Source organism: Cucurbita pepo, chromosome LG04 (assembly GCF_002806865.2).
Source record: "Cucurbita pepo subsp. pepo cultivar mu-cu-16 chromosome LG04, ASM280686v2, whole genome shotgun sequence".
Classification (NCBI taxonomy): Eukaryota; Viridiplantae; Streptophyta; class Magnoliopsida; order Cucurbitales; family Cucurbitaceae; genus Cucurbita; species Cucurbita pepo.
This window is the reverse complement of record NC_036641.1, coordinates 10452874-10471828: the sequence shown is the minus strand read 5'-3', so window position 1 is coordinate 10471828 and position 18955 is coordinate 10452874. Positions and strand designations below refer to the sequence as shown.

Below are 18955 nucleotides of genomic sequence, written 5' to 3'. Positions count from 1 at the left end.
AACCTAGTGGCCAAAAAGACCAAGTTGCCCCCAAAGTCCATCTGGTTTGGTGTGGGGGGTAGAGTGGTAAATTCATTAGAGAATGCTTACCCTTTTTCCCATCCAATGAAATGAATGGGAATGGTGACGGTTTTGTTTGAAGGAGATTAGCACTGAAACCCCATTTTCTTCTCTAATTTGGTTCCAAAACCCATTCTACCTATTTTTCACTATGATCATTTTTTTTTTCTCCTTTTTAAATTATGCCTTTAAAATCAATTTGAAGTGACCCATAAATTTAGTTCTTCTTTTTACCCATTTGAGTATGATTTTCTAGAAAAATATTTCAATAAAACTATTAAAAGTTATATCCTTAATGGATATGGTTCGGACATGTTGGTATGACTTACAAATAGTTAAATGCATTAACAAGCACGTCACATCAAATGCTATTAACTATTAAAATAGAATAAAAACTTTTAGCTTTATAACAATTTAACTATACCCTTAACCGAGTTAAAACTTAAAATTAGTCAAAGTCTATTATTCTTTAAAAAAATTCATTAATGTATTTTGACACGGGAATATGCCACTCAAATGCCACTTGATACGCGCTCAACTCAGTCATTAACAAAAGCCTATTTTTTCCTCCTAGGATGTCTAAACTCAACTAATTGCTCATGGATAAAACTCCATTTGTTTCTCGTATGATGTCCAAATTGTAAGCCTACATGTCTACCTATTAAAACAATAATGTAAGGGTAGAGCAACTTTATATTAATAAATTTAACATATTTCTTAATGAAAAGATCTAATAAAAGTAAAATAAAATAAATTATTAGTAGATTTGAGAATTAAAAAAAAAAAAAACAAAATTGAGAAATAATTACAAAACCAGTCATGGTTTGGTATTTATGAGAGATGATTATAAATTACATAACATAGCCTTGATATTTGGTCTGGTTTACAGACACTGAAAGAAGGGTACACCAGAAAAGCTGCCTTACTGATAAGGCTTGGTTTCCTCATCTGCAACAATCTTTTCTCTCTGTTTTTTTACTTTCTTTTACTGAAGGAAAAGTTAGAGTAAACTATTAGTTCGTTTTAGTTCAATAGAAGAATTCTAACCGAAAGAATCGAACTTGATTACGAGTATTCAACGTGAAACCTAAATTTTAAGCTTGTATAACTCTACCTTAAACATAACAAGTTCTTCTTTTAAAAAGTTCTTAAAGAAATCGATACACAAGGGGTGCGTGATTGAACAGAGCCCACATATGAAGGAAAGAAATCTTGAATATTGGATGACTAACCAAACATAAAAAGAATTGAAAGTTACCCCATATACGAACAAGACACATCTTTTTTAGTAGCTCAGTTATAAAAACTTCATAATTAAACTCGTGCAAGTGAGGATCTAGAAGCGTATTTGTTTGTGGAGATAGTTTTCACTCTTAAAGGTTAAAGGTAAGTAACGGGATTATATTACAAGGAATGCTGAGGCCATTAAATATCAAATTCAAATTTGGGATCCGGAACATGAGTCTTTATCGAAAGAAAAAAAATTATGTTTAATTGATAAAATATAGGTTGGATAAGAAATCTAATGAGACTTTAAAAGAAAAATCACATTAGAGCTACTTTTTTATAATTTAGCCGCCAAAGAAAAATTATATTTTATATTATATCAAAAAACACGTGGAACTTGTTCATTGGTCTGTCTTCACGAAGTATATGCAGCAGGTGATGTTTGGGGCTTTTGGGCGTGGTTCTCCGAGGCGAAAATCTACTTTATAGTTTATCCTCTCGAGTTTCTCCTCGGCACGTTCACAGCTTTGGGCAATGGCATCGACAATTGCAATCAGTGCTCAAGTACCAAATCTGCGAGGAATTTCTGATTGGAAAAAACGAAGTTAGTACACCATTTGAACCTTTTCATTTTCTTTTGGTTGCTTAGACAGTAGGAAATTGAGGACTATATTTGAGATTGATTGTTATGTCTCTGAATAGAACTGGTTGTTTGGAACTTGGATCTGTATTGTATGTTACGTAGCTATCTCACAACCACTCAATCAAACGGAGGGATCTAAGTTGGTGCGTTTGGTTGGTATGGCATAGTTCATTGGGAAGATCTACCGTTCGCTTGAAGTTTAGACCTAAAATAAAGCTATCTGGTGGTGTCCTCAGTGCATATTATTGAATGGGTTTGGCTCATTTCCTATTAGGAATTATTGTTTGCTTTGTAAAATCAAAGTAAATGTGTGATTGATGAATGGGAGATTCGATTCACATGAACTTGATGGTAGATGCGTTATGTGTATAGTTTTGTATAAAGATTATGAAAGAAAAAGGCTGTGGTCTGGAAAGTTAACGTAAAAACTGTCTAATAAGTTTGGATGAGCCTCAAAACTCTTTAGCACCAGGCTCAACTGCAAGATTATCCACCTTAAAAACTGCTCATAGAAAAGGAATTGCATGAACCAATGAGTTGTAGCCTAGACTGAAGCCGGTTGCATACCTGATAATGTGAAAGTCAGAATTGAATAAATCCCGTCTACTTCATTATAACTCTTAACAAGCTATATTAACGTTGTATGACTTAGAATTTAGTGGTTTGATTTTTATAATTTCGAATATAATACTTTGGGCAATAGAAATTTGTGTGCAGCTGCAAAGTCCTCGTTTATTTCCAAATTTTCATTCTGAAATTGTAGATTAAGTCCACTTTTTGAGACAATTGATTGTACACATTACCTATTAATATATAATTTATCCTTTTCTGGCTGCCTCTTACAGGTAACCTTAATTCAATGTCAAAGATAATTGGCACTCGGATCTCACCTTACCCTTGGAAAGTTGAGAAAAATAATAGATCTCTTTGTGTTTGTGGCCTATTTGGAGGGAAAAAGGAGAATGAGGAGAAGAGCGATGATGCACCTTCAAAGGTAGAATTTTGTTTTGCAATATGATTAAACTGTATAAGTTTTGATACCATGCACAATAAAATTGTCATTTCAGTAATTTAGAGACCAAATATAAATGTCTCTCAAAGTTGAGGGACTGTAAGTGACTTTTCCTTGATAGCCAAGTGAGACTATCGTTTCTTACATGCCAACTTTTTGTAGGCAGGAATCTTTGGAAACATGCAGAAGTTATATGAGACTGTGAGGACAGCGCAACAGGTTGTCCAAGTAGAGGCAGTGCGCGTACAAAAGGAACTTGCGGTGTATGACTAAGCAAGCTAAATAGATGTATTGTCACTTGAAGATGTTTCTCTGTTTTATGAAGTTTGAACTTTTTTTCCTTCTGTGTTTCTGTTCTACAGGGCAGAGTTTGATGGCTACTGCGAAGGAGAGCTAATAAAGGTATGTTCAGCCTTTCTCTTTTGCATCAAGTTCATTTTCACTTTGCCCATAACTATGGGATTATAATGGTTGTTTGTGAAGTGAACGTGTGTTAGAATTTTGCTTAAGATTGTAAAATACTTTTCACCTCTTGATTTTAGGTCGCTAGTAATTAGTAAATAAGTACAGATACCTGATACTTGTTTTTATTAATATTGCGTTTGTTGTAGGTGTTACTTAGAGGGAGAAACAGGTCTTGAATTTGTGATTACCAATTTTTCTTTCTTGTTTTAAGATGATGAGTGAATCCAATTTTTCTTTCTTGTTTTGTGATTACCAATATTCAACCTGGTCGATGTGGACTTAAAATCTCTTGGGGCCATCTCCCTCAGGTATTAATTGTTATAAAATATGTGTAGGATCAATTGATAGTTCCAGCGTTTTGATCCCCATGGACATAGAAAGTGAAGTGATTTTTTTTTTCTTGATAAGAAAGGTTTAGGGAATTTCAAAAGAGAGAATCATGATTTATGAAAATAATCAAAGAAGTATTGAGCTCGGGACAAAAGGTTATGGGTTTGACAATTGGGTTCATGCGAGGCTGGACATGGCCTTTTCATTTGATGAGAATTATGATGCTAAAGAATGGGATCATATCATGTTTCCATGTCACATCATATCTGCTTTCATATTTTTTGTCAACTAATTTAGGTGACATTATCCGGAAATCAGCAACCTCTTCGGACGGAGATCACTGAGGCTGCAATGAAATTAGGACCAGAAGTGAGTATGCACAATGATGTGATGCACTCTTAACATTTGAAATTGCATTGCTCGCAATAGCATTCTTATATTGAACTTATATTTACATCCTCAAGTCACACCTTAATGCTGCACTACTGTCCTGTCCTCAATCTAAGCTTGGAGATATCTTCTTCAATGTTTGTGCCTAGTGGAATCATGACTAACACATCATGAATTTGAAAATTGGCTGGCCTATAGGACTAGGGTCCGCCTGCTTTGGAACATGTCTCAAAAATAAATTGACAACCATCATTATATTTAAGAATATAGTTGGCAGTAACATTGTAAGAATTGTGTGCTAGGAATTTTCTTTTGTTGTTGTTGTAGAGTAAGAAACCACACTTTCACAGAGAAATTAAAGAATATTTGGAGTATATCCTCTTCAATGTTTGTCTTGTGGAATCATGACTAACACCTCATGAGTTTGAAAATTGGCTGGCCTATAGGACTAGGGTCCGCTTGCTTTGGAACATGGCTAAAAAATAAGTTGACAACCATAATTATATTTAAGAATATTGTTGACAGTAACATTGTAAAAATTGTGTGCTAGGATTTTTTTTTTTTTTTTTTTTTTTTTGGGTAAGACACCATATTGAGAGAAATCAAAGAATATTTATGGACGTATGAATAAACAGGCCCCAAGAAAAAGAACTTGACCTTAACCAAATAAATAACTCCAAAAGTTTTATTATTCCTTTCTATTCAAATATCCCACAAACTTGCAAAGAAACTAGAATGCCACAAAAATTTTCCCTTCTTTCTAAAAGGAGGATTTAGAAGTACCTCCTCCAACCGAGCCTATCCCGAGCCCAACTAACACCATTAAGATTTGTTCCAATAGTAATTAAGATTTCTGATTGTGGTTAATGATGGATATTCCAATTATTTAGAGCTTAACTTTCTTATGCAGAAATTGTCCCTTCTAGTTACTGAAGCATATCAGGACGCACATCAGAAGAGCGTTCAGGTAAGACTTGTTCCTTAGTAATTTAATTTCCAAGTTTTGTATCTATAGAACTGACTGTTGGTCCTCTGATTCTCAGGCCATGAAGCAAAGAATGAGTGATCTTGCCCAGAGTTTGGGTATGCCACAAGGCCTCAGTGAGGGATTGAAGTAAAACCTTTTATGTCTGTCGAGCTTCAGTTTTGTAAATGCAGCGGCAGTGGGACTACGTAATTGTAATCTGACCTTGACAGGAAATTCCATATCAGTTTTTACTGGTGAACTAAATGTTTGGGAACCTTGTTCTCCATCTTTAGATGTAAAAAAAAAAAAAAAAAAAAAAAAAAAAAAAAAANAAAAAAAAAAAAAAACAGCTATGATATTTATTGTGGAATCAGAACAAAGAATCAAAAGAATGAAATGAAAGTGAGATTTCAAATTGGAATCTACTTTAGAAACGATATCGACTATCATTTCGGTTTGTTGAAAGGAAAAGATATTTGACAATATGTGGACATCTGATTTCTTGAAAAGAAAAAGCTGTAAACTTCTACTTGACACAAGGTAATCAATCACCAACAAACGTTAGTAAAATAATCTTAGTTCAACCTTGTCATCTGCGTACTTGAAATGGGTGATAACATTGGCATGGTCTAACCAATATTAATTGTAGAATGAATACAATTCTAGCTCACTCTCAGCACTGTTCTGTACTGGAATTATGGTAATTAATGACAGGTATCTAGAAACGAGACTAACGAACAGTTTCTTGTCTCTGTTCATTGATCTGTTTCTTTGCAGGTAAATCAATATTTTGGCAATTGTTTTCCTGATAGAAACGCTCTGAAAAGTGTCAAAGCTCTCTGTGGTTGGATCAATGGAACCTCATGTCCAGCTCCTCTCACTGTGGCAAAGGTCAGCCCTTCATAAACCTCTGTCCGTCCCCCGACCTGCCATGTCCATTTCATTTTGTTTAAAGCATTTCATTCAAACGAAGAACAAAAAGGGTAGAGTTTTCATATGTAACCTGTCCTCTAGAATACCATGGATACCAGCGAGTTTTAATAGGAAGGTTGAGATGGTTGAGGGCGAATCTGGTGGCTGTCACTGGTACCACCGAATCTGTATCTCCACTGCATTTTTTCACATGTAAAGGTCACATGACTATAACATAGAATAAGTTTAACCTCTCTTTTACTTGGGGAATTCAAAACTAACCTAAAAACCCATATCCTGAGACCAGCTGCAATCAGCTCCTTGTATGTGAGCAACATTGAATCTTGGGAATCCTTCCAGTTCTTAAGTAGAATGTCGCTGCCACCCAAAAAAGAAAAGCAAAACCTTATTAGGTGGAAGAGTTATGTTATAAGATTTGGCCAAGTAACAGAGAAAGCTAGCAAAAACCCACCTACAAGCAGTCCATTTGTAGGGAATTCCAGTAACATTGGCATGCATAGCCATCTGAACCTCTTTTAGATTATAGTACTTTTCTGCATAATTCTCAGTACATGGATCGTACCCTGACACCCTCCGCCTCAGAAGAGAGTTTTTGAATCTAATAGCGGCCCCCCTTGCTGGAGAAACCGTGTTGTTTGGAACCACGATGGGGCATTTCGGAGTGTAGATACTGTACTGATCAACATTGCCAAACTCATGGTTCATGGCATAGTAAATGACCTTGTCGCATGGTTTGGAAGTCTTGTCTGAGGTGAAATTACAATGCGTGAGGATGGAGTTGTATGTTGTATCTGATATCATAGCATGTGTCCACCAATACGTCACCGTCCCGAGAGCATCATAGTTCATATCTGTTACTGCATTCCCCACCTGCCATTTTCAAAACTTGTTACAATTCACTTGTTTCTTATAATACTTCGAATAACTCATGTTCTATAATTTTCTGTTCTTACAAGGAAGCCTTTGAGGTTGATGAAGTTGTTAGAGTTGGCTTTGTTGTAGTCAAGAATCCTCTTTGCTAGCTGTGGGACGTAGTGTCCTATAGAAATGGAATCACGTCAAAAATATTATACATACTTTTCAGCAATTCGAAAACATGGACTGAATAGATTTACCGGCGTAACTCTCCCCGGAAATGTAGAATTCTCTATATTTGTATTGTGGGAATCTCGACATCCATCGGACGAGGAAAATAAGAGCATCCTCAGCAGTTCGGTTGTCGCCGGTGTCTTCAAGGTTGGAGGAGGTGTTTGTATAGGAGAATCCAACTCCGGCAGGTGATTCGAGAAACAGCAGATTTGCATCTGGAAATAAAATGGTGTTTTTGTGATGAGATGTTGAATAAAAGAGAGGAATTAGGGAAGAAAGTGTGTGTAATAGACCTTTGTTCCATGAGTAGTTATTGAGGTAAAGAGAAGAAGCAGTTTTGTCAATTCTGAATGGTCCAATTTCCTCGGAGGCTCCATATGCCACTGACGAACAACCGGGCCCTGTATACATCATGATCGAGTAACTCTCGTCAACTTTAAAGTTCGTATATACTATAGATTAAGAGGTCAGAAATTCGAATTTCTCCACACAGTTGTTATTAAACTCACCGAGTTCAGTGATCAAATAAACACAACGTAAAGAGAAACCATCTTGAAAAGTTCAAATACGAACACGTGAAGACATTTGACCTATGATTCGAAAAAGAAAAGGCAAAAAGAAAAGGATAAAAAGGTTTGAAAATCCCAAAAAGTGACATGATGAGCACCACACAGAGAGAATAAGTGCAGAGAAGATAGGAAAAAGAAGCATGATAGAGAAAGGGAGAGGGAAAGAAGCATATTATATTTAGGCGTAGAAACAAAAGAGGCAAAACAGATCCATGAGAGACAGAAACAGAGAGTATGTAAACAAAAACAAAAGTAGTGCTGATTTCGACCTTTTTGTTGTTGAGTGAGTCTGATGTTTTCAAAAACCTAACCTTTTTCCATTCCAAATCCTCACAACACAAAACCAAGTGACCTCCCCAGATTCATTCCCACTTCTATCTCTACGCATGCTCCATAATGCTCTCTCTCTCTCTCTTTTTTTTTTTTTCAGAATATGGCGTACTTTAGCAAGATCAAGGCCTTCCTTGCTAACATGCGCATCTGGTAGATATGAACTCCTAAATGCCCTTAACTTAAGGACACATCATAATTCAGAACTGGGTTGGTTTGGTTTCTTGCAGATTCAGATAAGGTAGAGAGAGAGAGAGAGAGAGAGAGAGAGAGAGAGAGATGCAGAGAGACCACTCTCTTTTTTTAAAACTTTTGAAAACTTTCTCTGACTTTTATAATATATAATATCATATTATAATAATTGATATCTATAATGTATGTAGATCCTATAGCCAGCATTTTAGTTCATGGCTCAAATGGGTTACCCGTGAAGAAATTCAACGACAAAGGTAGTAGATAAGAGGGTGGGTGGGTGTTGAAGGTTTGAAGAACATGGATGGAAACCAAAAGGGTTTGTTTGAATTAGTAACATACCTCCATTGAGCCAAAGAATGAGAGGTTTTTTCTCAGCTTGAGACGTTGCTTCTGTCAACCAATAGAACAGAGCTCGGCCGTGTTGTTGGTTGACGGTGACATACCCTGAGTATTGAGAGAATGCAACGGGCGGTTGGCCGGGGAGGGAGGTGATCCGGTCGTGCTCGTGTTCAGGCACGGCCATGCCAGTGGCAATGGCGGCAGCGACGACGACGACAACGACAACCGAGAAGAAGAGGGAGGCCATTGGTTTAGAGAGAAAAATGATGAGAAGAGAAGAGAAGAGAAGAGAAGAGAGTGAAATAAATGGGAGTGGTCCTGTGGGATTGGAGAGGGCCTTTTTATAAGGACAATTGGTAGTGGCATTGGTTTGGTGCTTCTTCACCTCTATTCTCTTCACACAACCAATAGTAATGCCCATATTATCAACCATTTCCTACACCTAACTCCTTACACCAAACACACATAATTTCACTATTATCAATCCCTAATCAATTTTTTCTCATTTCATTACCTAATCATATCATATGCTTTCCTATACTTTTCAATCCTTTTTCACCTCTCAATATCATACTTTTTAATATTCCGACCAAATAAAATGGACCATCTTCTTTTATTTAAATTTTCTTAATAATCTTCGTAGAATTAGGTGGTGTACACAGATTCAGCTGACTTTTTTTACAAAACTAGATGGATTTCTGACTCAAATAGGGTTTACAACATGATCCAACCCACCTCGGACTTTTAGAGTTGGGTTCATGTTTTTTTTAGTTATATGTAATTAAAATCTCATAAAACTCAAATATTAAATATTTACATGGGACAACAACGAGAATTGAGATGACCTTATAAACAAAGTTCTACCTTCAGACCAAATCCAATATTATGGTTTGAGATGGAAAAAAATCTACTTCAACTTAACTCTTATGGTTTGAGATGGAGGGTTCGAGCCATTCGAATCATTGAGTCACATGAACATCCCAACCAACTCGAGTTTATGTTGTCATAATCAAACAATGTCAACTACCCAACAGAAAAATGCGGAAAAGAAATAAGAAATTTAGGGTTTTTTTTTTTTAATTTGCATCGGGTCGTCCTATAGGGTAATATTCAACCCTATGTAGCTAATAGGTGGTATTTTAAATTAAGAAAAAAAAAGAAGAAAAAAAAACCTTTAAGAGGAAAGGCTAATTAGTTTAATGGGTATATAAATATACAATAAATTGACCAATTAGATCGGATCTCTTTTATTTATTTATTTTAATATTTAGAAATCCTTGACCATCCCTATGTGTATGTTTGAATCTCATTACACCAGGCATTAAATTGATATCATTTTCTTGAATTAAAAATTAGTTAAAAAAGTTCCTAAAAAATAGATATTTGACTTATTGTGACTTAATTTATATTTTTCTAATAATTGATAATTGACTAAAGTTTTAATTTTGTTTTTATTAAGGCTTTCCAGGTTGAATGGTCGTGTAATCCAATCAATATAATAGTTTATTAATTATGTGGTACACTAATAATTTCATGCAGATTTAAATATTTGGTGACAAAAGCATTAATAGAATTAATGGTGGTAGGTACATATTCAAAATTAAAAATTTAAACTTAGAATATTAAATAAACTTAATCTTAAAAGCTTAACATTTATTATAAAAGAAATAACTCAATATTTCCCAAACTTTTAAAAAATATAATAACTCAATATTTTCTTAAAACTTTTAATTTTGTATTCTAGAAATTAACTTCGTGTTTAATAAATAATATATATAAAGTAATTAAGAATTTAAAGGTTGTAGATGGATGTGGTTGGAGGAAAAGTCAAAGAAAATCATAATGGGGTTGCTGCTGCCTTTCAAGCCTTGCTCTCTATTATTTTATACAGATCCCACGTGCATGCAAGCGTGCATTTTGCCACCAAAATATATTCTTTTAAATTATAATTACCCTCTTTTTTATTTTACAAAAATATTAATCAATTAAATAACGAAACTCTTATTTTTTTTTATTTTAAATAAAATTGTTTTTATTAAAAAAGATATAAAAAGTGCAGCGTTGAAATTGAATTATGGCCATTCTAAATAAGTCAAATAATGCATCATTTATATATTTTATTAGAAAAACTTTTAATCTTTTTTTCCACTCTCAAAGCTCCCACCATTTATTTATTTATTTATTTACTTCTTTTGTTTATTTTTGCCGCTACCTTTTCCAAAGTCAGAGTTCCATAAATGTGCACATCATTAAAAAAAAAAAAAAAAAAAAAAAAAAAAAAAAAAAAAAAAAAAAAAAAAANTTTGTTTTTTTTTTCTTTCCCTTTTTAGGCACAGTAGCAAAGAATGTGACATGTTCGAGTAAACTTTAATTTGATCGACCATACTCAACTTTTTGATCGTTTAGCGAAGATGTCTTGCGTAGACTTTATTTGATTCGACCTATTGCCAAGTGACCTCGACTCTTTTAGATTTTGAGGTATTTAGTTAGGTCTTATATTCCACCTATAATAGCAATATAAATTGTTGTGCAGTAAAATATAATTCAATTTCGGTCCATGTAATTTTTTTTTTCTTTTCGAATATTTATTCTTTTTGTTTTTTCATTTTTTAGACGTTTNCTCACCCTCTAAATGGAGGGGGTCCTCTATTCGTAGTGGACTTAATCGTATTTGAGCCCAACTATTTAGATTTGGGCTTTATTGGTTTTGGGTTGAGCATTTGGATTTGAGGCCGAATTATAATGTAGTAATTTATTTGGGCTTATTTGAACTTGGGCCCAAGATTTCATATGACCCAGTTTGATATTGTGAATGACTAGTGGCTTTAGCTCTCTCCTACTTTGATTGTGACGCTGATGTGGTGTTTAACCTCTTTAATAATTGTTAGGCTCAACTTGTTGTGTGTGTATATATAACCTTAAATGCAACTGTTCTCCCTAGTCAATCTTTTGCCCCGGTGCTATTCTAACCCTATCCCCATCGTTGTCAATGTAGAGGATGAAAAAGAGTAAAGGGTTGCCTAGTTCATGTCTTTGCCTCGAGTGATGAACAAAATACGGTTTGGCTTGCTCACCAAACGCTTCATGTATTGGAGCAGATGAGGCAAGTTGGTCGAAAGACTCGTGAAAATGTATCGAGTGGGAGTATATGGGTATGGACTAGATGTACATAGTGGCAATGGGCACTAGACACACAGAGTGTGGAGCTTTCATGCACCAACAAAGAAACGGGCTACCTTGGCTTCATTTTAATGTCATTTCATTTGTAAGTGCCATTGGCTAACATTTCATTAACTGTCACATCTTTGTAGAAAGAATCTGAGGCTGATTTGGAGGCATTTGACAACAGAACTTCAACTGCCATCATCTGCAACCACTGATTCAATCCAATTCCACAATTTCCCCGCTTTCTCTCACCATCTCCATCGCCACTTCCTGTCCTAATCCCAAATCTCGCAAACCAATTTCTTCACCAAACATAGAAAACCAGAATCCGCAATGGCAGGATCACAGCAAGTGAATACCGCAGAGCAGAGGGAATTAAGGGAATGAAGTGTTCATGAAGAAGAGTATGCTCCAATTTTACAGTCTACAAAGTAATATTTTAGCCTTAACAGTCTCCAACTTGAACATGACTTCCCATTACTATCATAACAAGGGAGTATATCATAACAAAGAGAACACAGAGTGAACCACATGATTTTTTTTTTTTTTTTTTTTCTCCATTACTATCATAACAAGGGAGTATATCGGAACTGTTGCTTACAATTCTCTCCAAGTCTCCTATTGAGCAAGCAGTAAAAGAACATAACAAAGAACCCATGAACAAAAGAGAAGTAATAACTGGAATCTTCAAAACACCCTGTACTAAGAAAGATTGAAAGAAAAAGAAGAAAAGCCGCTTCTAAATCAAAACAATATCTGGAGATGATGTCGCCTTTCCTATCCCAGTGTGACCCTTTTCCTCCTTTGCTACTACATCAACAAAAACTTTGTAAGTATTTAACATTTCTCCCAAGAAATCAATCAATTTTCACTGACGAGTAGATGAGTCGTGTGAACCAGAAACATGCGTAGAATCCAATTGTGCCAGTCAGCACAAAGAAGGAATATGAACCAATTAGCATATACCCAAAGTACAACATCCCAGACACTGGCTTTGTTATCTCGAGCTTTGTGAAGAAGTAAAAAGCAGCATAGAGGAAGAGGTAGAGTGCAGAGGACCCTGAAGTCAGGTATGACCTCCACCACCAATGGTAATCCTCACTACACAGTTGGAAGTAGCAGAGCACAACCGTGATCTCAGCGCAGGTGACTATCAGAATGAGGAAGACAATGAAGAGGAAACCAAATATGTAGTAAAATTGGTGCAACCATATGGAGGTGAGGATGAAAAACAGCTCAATAAAGACTGCCCCAAAAGGAAGTATCCCTCCAATGAGAATGGAGAACATCGGGTTCATGTACCAAGCTTGTTCCGGGATCTGTCTTGGGATCTTGTTGGTTTTCACAGGGTCTTCGATTGCTGGCTTCTTAAACCCAACATAACCACCCACAAAAACGAGAGGAACTGAGATACAGAACCATAAAAATACCAGAGCAAACATGGTTCCAAATGGCACTGCCCCAGAGGATTTCTCCCCCCAGATTAAAGCATTCAAAACAAAGAAAATGGAGAAAATTGTGGCTGGAAACATGATAGCCGTTTTCAGAGAAATTTTCTTCCACTCTGTTCCCTTAAACATCCTATATAGACGAGCAGAAGTGTAGCCAGCAAAAAGGCCCATAAAGACCCAGAGTAGGAGCATGGCAGTCATTAAACCCCCTCTGTTTGAAGGGGAGAGGAAACCAAGAGCAGCAAATATTATGGTGACAAGACTCATTCCAAAAAACTGAACACCCGTACCGACGTACACGCAAAGTAAATCAGATTTTAAAGGAGGCCTGAAAACATCACCATGAACCAGTTTCCAACCCGTTTCTTCTTGTGCTTCTTCTTGGGTCTCCAATTGATTATATTTAGAAATATCACGGTAGAGTGTTCTCAACATAATCATGGCCACCATACCCGAGAGGAAAAGGACAATCATCAAAGAATTAACTATCGAAAACCAATGAATTTGATCATCAGCCATCAGAAGATAGGTATCCCACCTTGATGCCCATTTCACATCACTTTCCTAGAACACAGAATTAGCAAGCATTAGAGGTAGAGAGAAAGGAGAAGGGGGGGCAAGCACTTGACAATAAATATGACAAAAATTTGTCTGTATGGAAGGTATATGGCAACTGACCAGATACTCCACATCATAAGTAAAGATGATTTCATTCTTCTCCTCAACTTCTTGAGGAGTCTCAGAGTTGGTAACAAGGCGTTTTGCATGTGGGTCACAGGTTGTCAAACGGGTAGTCTCAGTCCAAGAACCTTCATACGCATGCTTCACACTAAATCATAAAATATTTCAACCAAATTAAATAACTGAACAATTTCAATCTTAAGAGTGGAGGACTAGAAAAATGCTACTTAAGGCAAGCAAAGCAGTACAAGAACCTGAATGGTTTGACCTCAAATCCCACTATCCTTGATAACTCAGTTTCAGGATCCTTATGAATCTTGACCGTAAAGGTCAAGTGGTTATAGATAAAATGCTTTTCCTCTTTGTTCTGCAGAAATAAAACATATATATAAATTTATGTATCTAGATTACACGCATCACGATGACAAATTATTCACATTCTAAACATATCAACATATACCCCAGCATACTGTCCTCTGAGACCAACATGAAAACCATGTTGGTATACAAATGAAGATTCTTGATCATTCCTTTGTATGGGAAAAACAAGAGGAAGGTTGTCCAGAATCCTGCATTTAAGATGAGAGCAGTTACCAAAACAATCCATAAATTAATATCAAAATCAAGATGTATAGTCCTTGAAAAGGATGTCTTACATGTTCACCCGATACTCATCATCAATCTTTTCCTTGAAGTCCTTAGCCATTTTAGCATCAAGAACTTTGCGACACAGAACAGTACACATCTCTGGTTCCCTCATTTTAAACTATGAAAAACAAATAATCATTGAACGAATCAAACAACAAAAAATGAAAAAAGAGGACGGAGGAGGTTGCTGAAAGCATTCTTGTCTAAAACCTACAGTATACCTCGAAGGGCGAGTTTTCTATTCGATCACCACGAAGAACCTCACCAAGATTCTCAGCGCTGTCAAATATTTGCTTTGGAGTACAATAAGGGAGGGAATAATAAGAGTACGGAAGCTGAGTTTTAATGGAAGTCAATTTGTTTACTTTTACCCTCAGAGGATCTCCCTGCACCAATAAGGCAAAGAAAAAACACTTAGCTGCATTTCAACAGAAAACCATGGAAATGCTCGGAATTCCCATATCCGTACAAGGAACGGAGATTCAGCGCAATACTGAAATGGAAACACACATTTAATGCTCTCTATAATTTGATAATTGCGAACTCGTTTGTTAGTCCCTGAAACATCATTTCCAGTTCGAAAGATCAAGCAGATTCGGTTAATACCAACCCCATTAAATTCCCAAATCCGAAATCTTCAGACACAAAAAAATTCAACAACCGACACGCATTACCATGGGAGAAATCAAATACGCAAAGTAAGAAACCAAAAGGTAATGAAATTCCAAATTTATCAACCACCCTGACATCAAGAAAAGCATCAACGCCCAATAATCACACACAAACGCAAGATCTGAAAACCCAAGAACGAAAATCGATAGGGAACACGAAGAACAAGAAAAGAAACAAAATCAATCGAAATCAGATGCGAACTCAACAAACCTTATGAAAGTCCTGGGGAGCGACACCAGGGAGATAGAAACAGGAAGCACGAAAAGAAAGGAACAGACATGCGGAGATCCAAAGAAGCAACACGAGAGGCCCTCTCGCCATGGCTTGAACAAGGGATCTAAACCCAACCCAGATCCAAAACCTGCTTCAAAAATCTCTTCCCCTCTTTCAGAGAGTGTCAATCGCTAGATTTCGCTCCTCTCTTCGTTACCGCGAGAAGAATTAGAAAGAAGAAGAATTACTGTTCCTCGCCGATGCCGAGTGAGTTATAGAAGACGGTGCCCCCATTGGCCATTGAGAACCGTTGGATATTATTTTGTGGCCACGATGTGCGGCCTAGATCGCAACACCAACAAATGGGTTCTGATTCATTTTCTGTTAGGCGCACATTCACTCAAATTTTCTAAATTATTTCCAACATCAACAAATTAGATGCTTGATTCTTTCTTTTTCTTTTTTTTTTTTTTTTTTTTTTTTTTTTTTTTTTTTTTTNTTTTTATTTTTTATTTTTAATTTTAAAGAAAGGTGAATCCGAGGATAATTAAACTATAAAACATCAATTACCATTTCAGGCATAATCTCATGCTTTGTAATTACCATTTCAGGCATAAATAGTTCGATCTCTTGCTTTGTAAGTATTCAAGAAAGAAAAAATAAAACATCGTCCATAGATTGTTCTATGAAGATTAATGTTGCGCACCATTACGGAACTTACCATCATTAATAGAGGTAAGATAGCATAATTTCTAGTTATAACTAAAGTGCTTATTAAAAAGCTTTTTTTTAGTTCAACAAACCGAAGAATTTAATCGTCTAATCTTTTTGTAACACCCTAAATCTATTAACATATATTGTTCGCTTTAACCCATTACGTAACGTCATCAATCTCACGATTCTAAAATGAATTTGTTAGGGAGAGGTTTCCACGCGGAAAAAGAAATGAAATTCCCGTTATCTACGAACCTTATTATTGTGAAACTTGTGTTCTTATGAATGAATAGAATAGATACTGGTTGCTAAAGAGGCCCAACTGTCTTTCCATCAGATTCAGCAGAGCGAAAATCAACAATGAATCACATTCTTGAAACAACTTCTTGTCATAGAAGAAAACTTGATACAACTTTGAACTCTCTCAGAAGCAAAATAATACCAATGACCATTTTGGAAGTAATTCAAGTGGTCATTTGAAGGTTATCATACAGTGTAAACCAGTAGAGAAAACTTGCTGCTATAAACATGAACTTCTACATCAACAAACACATCATTTGGAGCTTAAACAGAGAACAATGGAGAATTCTGAGTTATAACAAATGGTGATTTAGTGTCACTCTTGAGTAGTAGTTGTTGTTTCGAGCATTCTGACGGTTCGAGGAAGCATGAATTCGGAAAACAAAGGGTAGTGAGACGACGGGTAAAATCCGTCGATATTATCGTTTACCACTTCGCACACGACAGGGATCAAAGATCTACCTCTGAAAAGAATCCAATCTACATGTAGATCTTGGGTCTGGCGATCCCAGCAAAGGCAGAGTGCTCTTAGAATCAACTTGAAAAATTCAAAAGCTCCCTGTTTGTCACCTGAAAAAAGAGTCTCAACGAGTCGAGCAAAGGTCGAACGCGCTCCTAAGCAAGTTTGTCTTAGCTAAATTGCATACCTTTGAAGCCATGATACGTTCGAATAAGAGAAACATTCTTCCTTGCCCGAGCAATCGCCCATGTATCTCTCATGTCCCCAACTGCACCTTTTTCTCTGCCACCATGGACGACAAGATCTGTTAAGATAAATGAACTATGCGAGCTAATAAGGCTGATTAAGACAGAAAATGTTGTTTCAGTTACCTGGATCTCCCAAGAAGAAAACGACCAGTAGTTGATTCCTTTTCTGTGTTGAAACCTCCACAATATATAACTGGCAAGCTAGGAGGTAAGGATGCAATGTGCTGCCATGTAAGTAAAGCGCTTCGTCTACGAGCACGAGGGTTGAGCTCATCCATGCTCGTATTCACTATCTGAAATGAGAACCCAGGAGGCTCGATTCCTTTCAGTTCGAATGTGTGGGCAGTCTGTCAAGTTAACAAATAACACAAAGTCTAATGGATAGGTTAAAATATAATGAAATCTCAAGGATATCGCCCACGTTGCAATATGCGGAACGATCGAACCCCACGACATGCTTCCCGGGACAGAAGGTGATTCTGATAACCAAAATGTGCCACCTTCTAACAGCTCAACCTTTTTAATCGAAGAAACAAACAGTGAAGCATAAAAAACCACACTGGATTATCAGACTTGAACCAAAATTCAATACCTTCTCCTTGTCGTAGAAGATTGTGCAGTGTTCATCTGATGTGTCTCTGGATCCTTTTCTTGAAACTCCGAATTGGCCATAGCCTGAAAGAGAATTAATACTTCTAAGTTATAAGAACTTGCTTTATGATCTTCCCCTCAAAGATGTTAAAAATTTCAGCTCCACATTCGTAGAGAACGTACAAAAAGAACTTCTAACCCAATATGAACTGAACAATAACAAGCTAACATACCAGGCAAGCCCTGCTGAAGAAAGTCCAACTGAGATTTCACACCTGAACCCAATAGAGAAATGAAGGAATCAGAGAAGGAAATGGTAGCAGTTCATTAGTTTCTTCCTAGATCAAGTGTATTGAACTCAATCATTGAAGTTCGTCCACAAAAAAAAGTTCCACCAAAATGGCCACACTACTCCATTGAAGCTTCCTAACAAAACAACCCAAAACTCGAATGAAATCATAAAGCACCAAAAACCCACCAAGAAAACTCGATTCAAACAAGACCCAGATCAATTATTGCAACAAAATCGCACCAATGATCAAGATCCACAAGGCATTCACAGGATCAAATATGAAATCCGATAAAGTAGAGTAGCAGAGGAGTAAAGGAAAAGGGAGCTACCTTGCTGAGTGCAGAGAATCGCGGGCGAGTAGCTAGTGATGACACTGATACACAAGTCCCTCCTCTTCTCCCAAGAATTTGAGCTCTCTGGTGGTTGATCATCATGGAGATTGAATGTCATTACAGTCAAAGTAACACTCATTTTTCTCTTCCAGAATTCGAAAATCCCTACTTTTTGTTGATTACTGATTTTAAGAACCAAAAAGGATCAGCAGTAGCTAGAACCTATCGGTACATTCGATCCTTCCGGTACGGGTAAAGAATCAAAAGTAGCTGAGATTAGAGAGGGAGGGGGAAAGAAATCCTAATTTAATTTGGTCATGTCCGAAGGGAGGGCAGGGCACTGGGGTTTGACGACGCACGTGAGTGCCCACAACTCGATGCCTGGATCACGTGACTAATCTTGAAAGGCCAAGGTGACTATTTTCTTTCTTTTTTCTTCTTGTTTTGAGATCGATCTACCACCAATAAAGTGATTATATTATATCGCTTACGATCTTAAGAAAATATTTAAATTCTTAACCAAATTTTGAAAACTATTTCTTTAATAGTTTTTGAAAACGACCCATGAACAAATGATTATCATTCCAGATACTTAATATGATACGATTCACAATTGATTTCGACCCTAAATCTCCTCAT

General features: G+C 36.4%; 4 protein-coding genes across 4 annotated transcripts; 1 reads left to right on the top strand and 3 right to left on the bottom strand.

The window, feature by feature from the left end:
* The first annotated feature begins 1735 nt into the window (after window positions 1–1735).
* On the top strand, window positions 1736–5403 carry LOC111793774 (nucleoid-associated protein At4g30620, chloroplastic-like). The gene is made up of 7 exons (XM_023675809.1): window positions 1736–1891; window positions 2776–2924; window positions 3105–3205; window positions 3305–3344; window positions 4035–4106; window positions 5038–5094; window positions 5171–5403. The coding sequence occupies exons 1-7, from the start codon at window positions 1822–1824 to the stop codon at window positions 5243–5245; spliced, it is 564 nt and encodes a 187-aa protein (XP_023531577.1). The 5' UTR covers window positions 1736–1821; the 3' UTR covers window positions 5246–5403.
* Window positions 5404–5486: 83 nt separating this feature from the next.
* On the bottom strand, window positions 5487–8857 carry LOC111793771 (serine carboxypeptidase 24-like). The gene is made up of 8 exons (XM_023675805.1): window positions 8550–8857; window positions 7410–7517; window positions 7143–7331; window positions 6981–7066; window positions 6479–6897; window positions 6289–6384; window positions 6098–6203; window positions 5487–6020 (listed from the first exon to the last, which is right to left on the bottom strand). Exons 1-8 carry the CDS (start codon window positions 8794–8796, stop codon window positions 5877–5879), a joined length of 1395 nt encoding a protein of 464 aa, XP_023531573.1. The 5' UTR covers window positions 8797–8857; the 3' UTR covers window positions 5487–5876.
* A 3314-nt stretch (window positions 8858–12171) lies between these two features.
* Window positions 12172–15759, bottom strand: LOC111793770 (transmembrane 9 superfamily member 10-like). The gene is made up of 7 exons (XM_023675804.1): window positions 15377–15759; window positions 14716–14880; window positions 14503–14612; window positions 14307–14415; window positions 14101–14213; window positions 13844–13994; window positions 12172–13729 (listed from the first exon to the last, which is right to left on the bottom strand). Exons 1-7 carry the CDS (start codon window positions 15485–15487, stop codon window positions 12572–12574), a joined length of 1917 nt encoding a protein of 638 aa, XP_023531572.1. The 5' UTR covers window positions 15488–15759; the 3' UTR covers window positions 12172–12571.
* Window positions 15760–16442: 683 nt separating this feature from the next.
* LOC111793772 lies at window positions 16443–18620 on the bottom strand. Its single transcript, XM_023675807.1, has 7 exons — window positions 18314–18620; window positions 17926–17967; window positions 17694–17776; window positions 17516–17617; window positions 17225–17439; window positions 17041–17135; window positions 16443–16963 (listed from the first exon to the last, which is right to left on the bottom strand). The coding sequence occupies exons 1-7, from the start codon at window positions 18453–18455 to the stop codon at window positions 16710–16712; spliced, it is 933 nt and encodes a 310-aa protein (XP_023531575.1). The 5' UTR covers window positions 18456–18620; the 3' UTR covers window positions 16443–16709.
* Window positions 18621–18955: the final 335 nt, after the last annotated feature.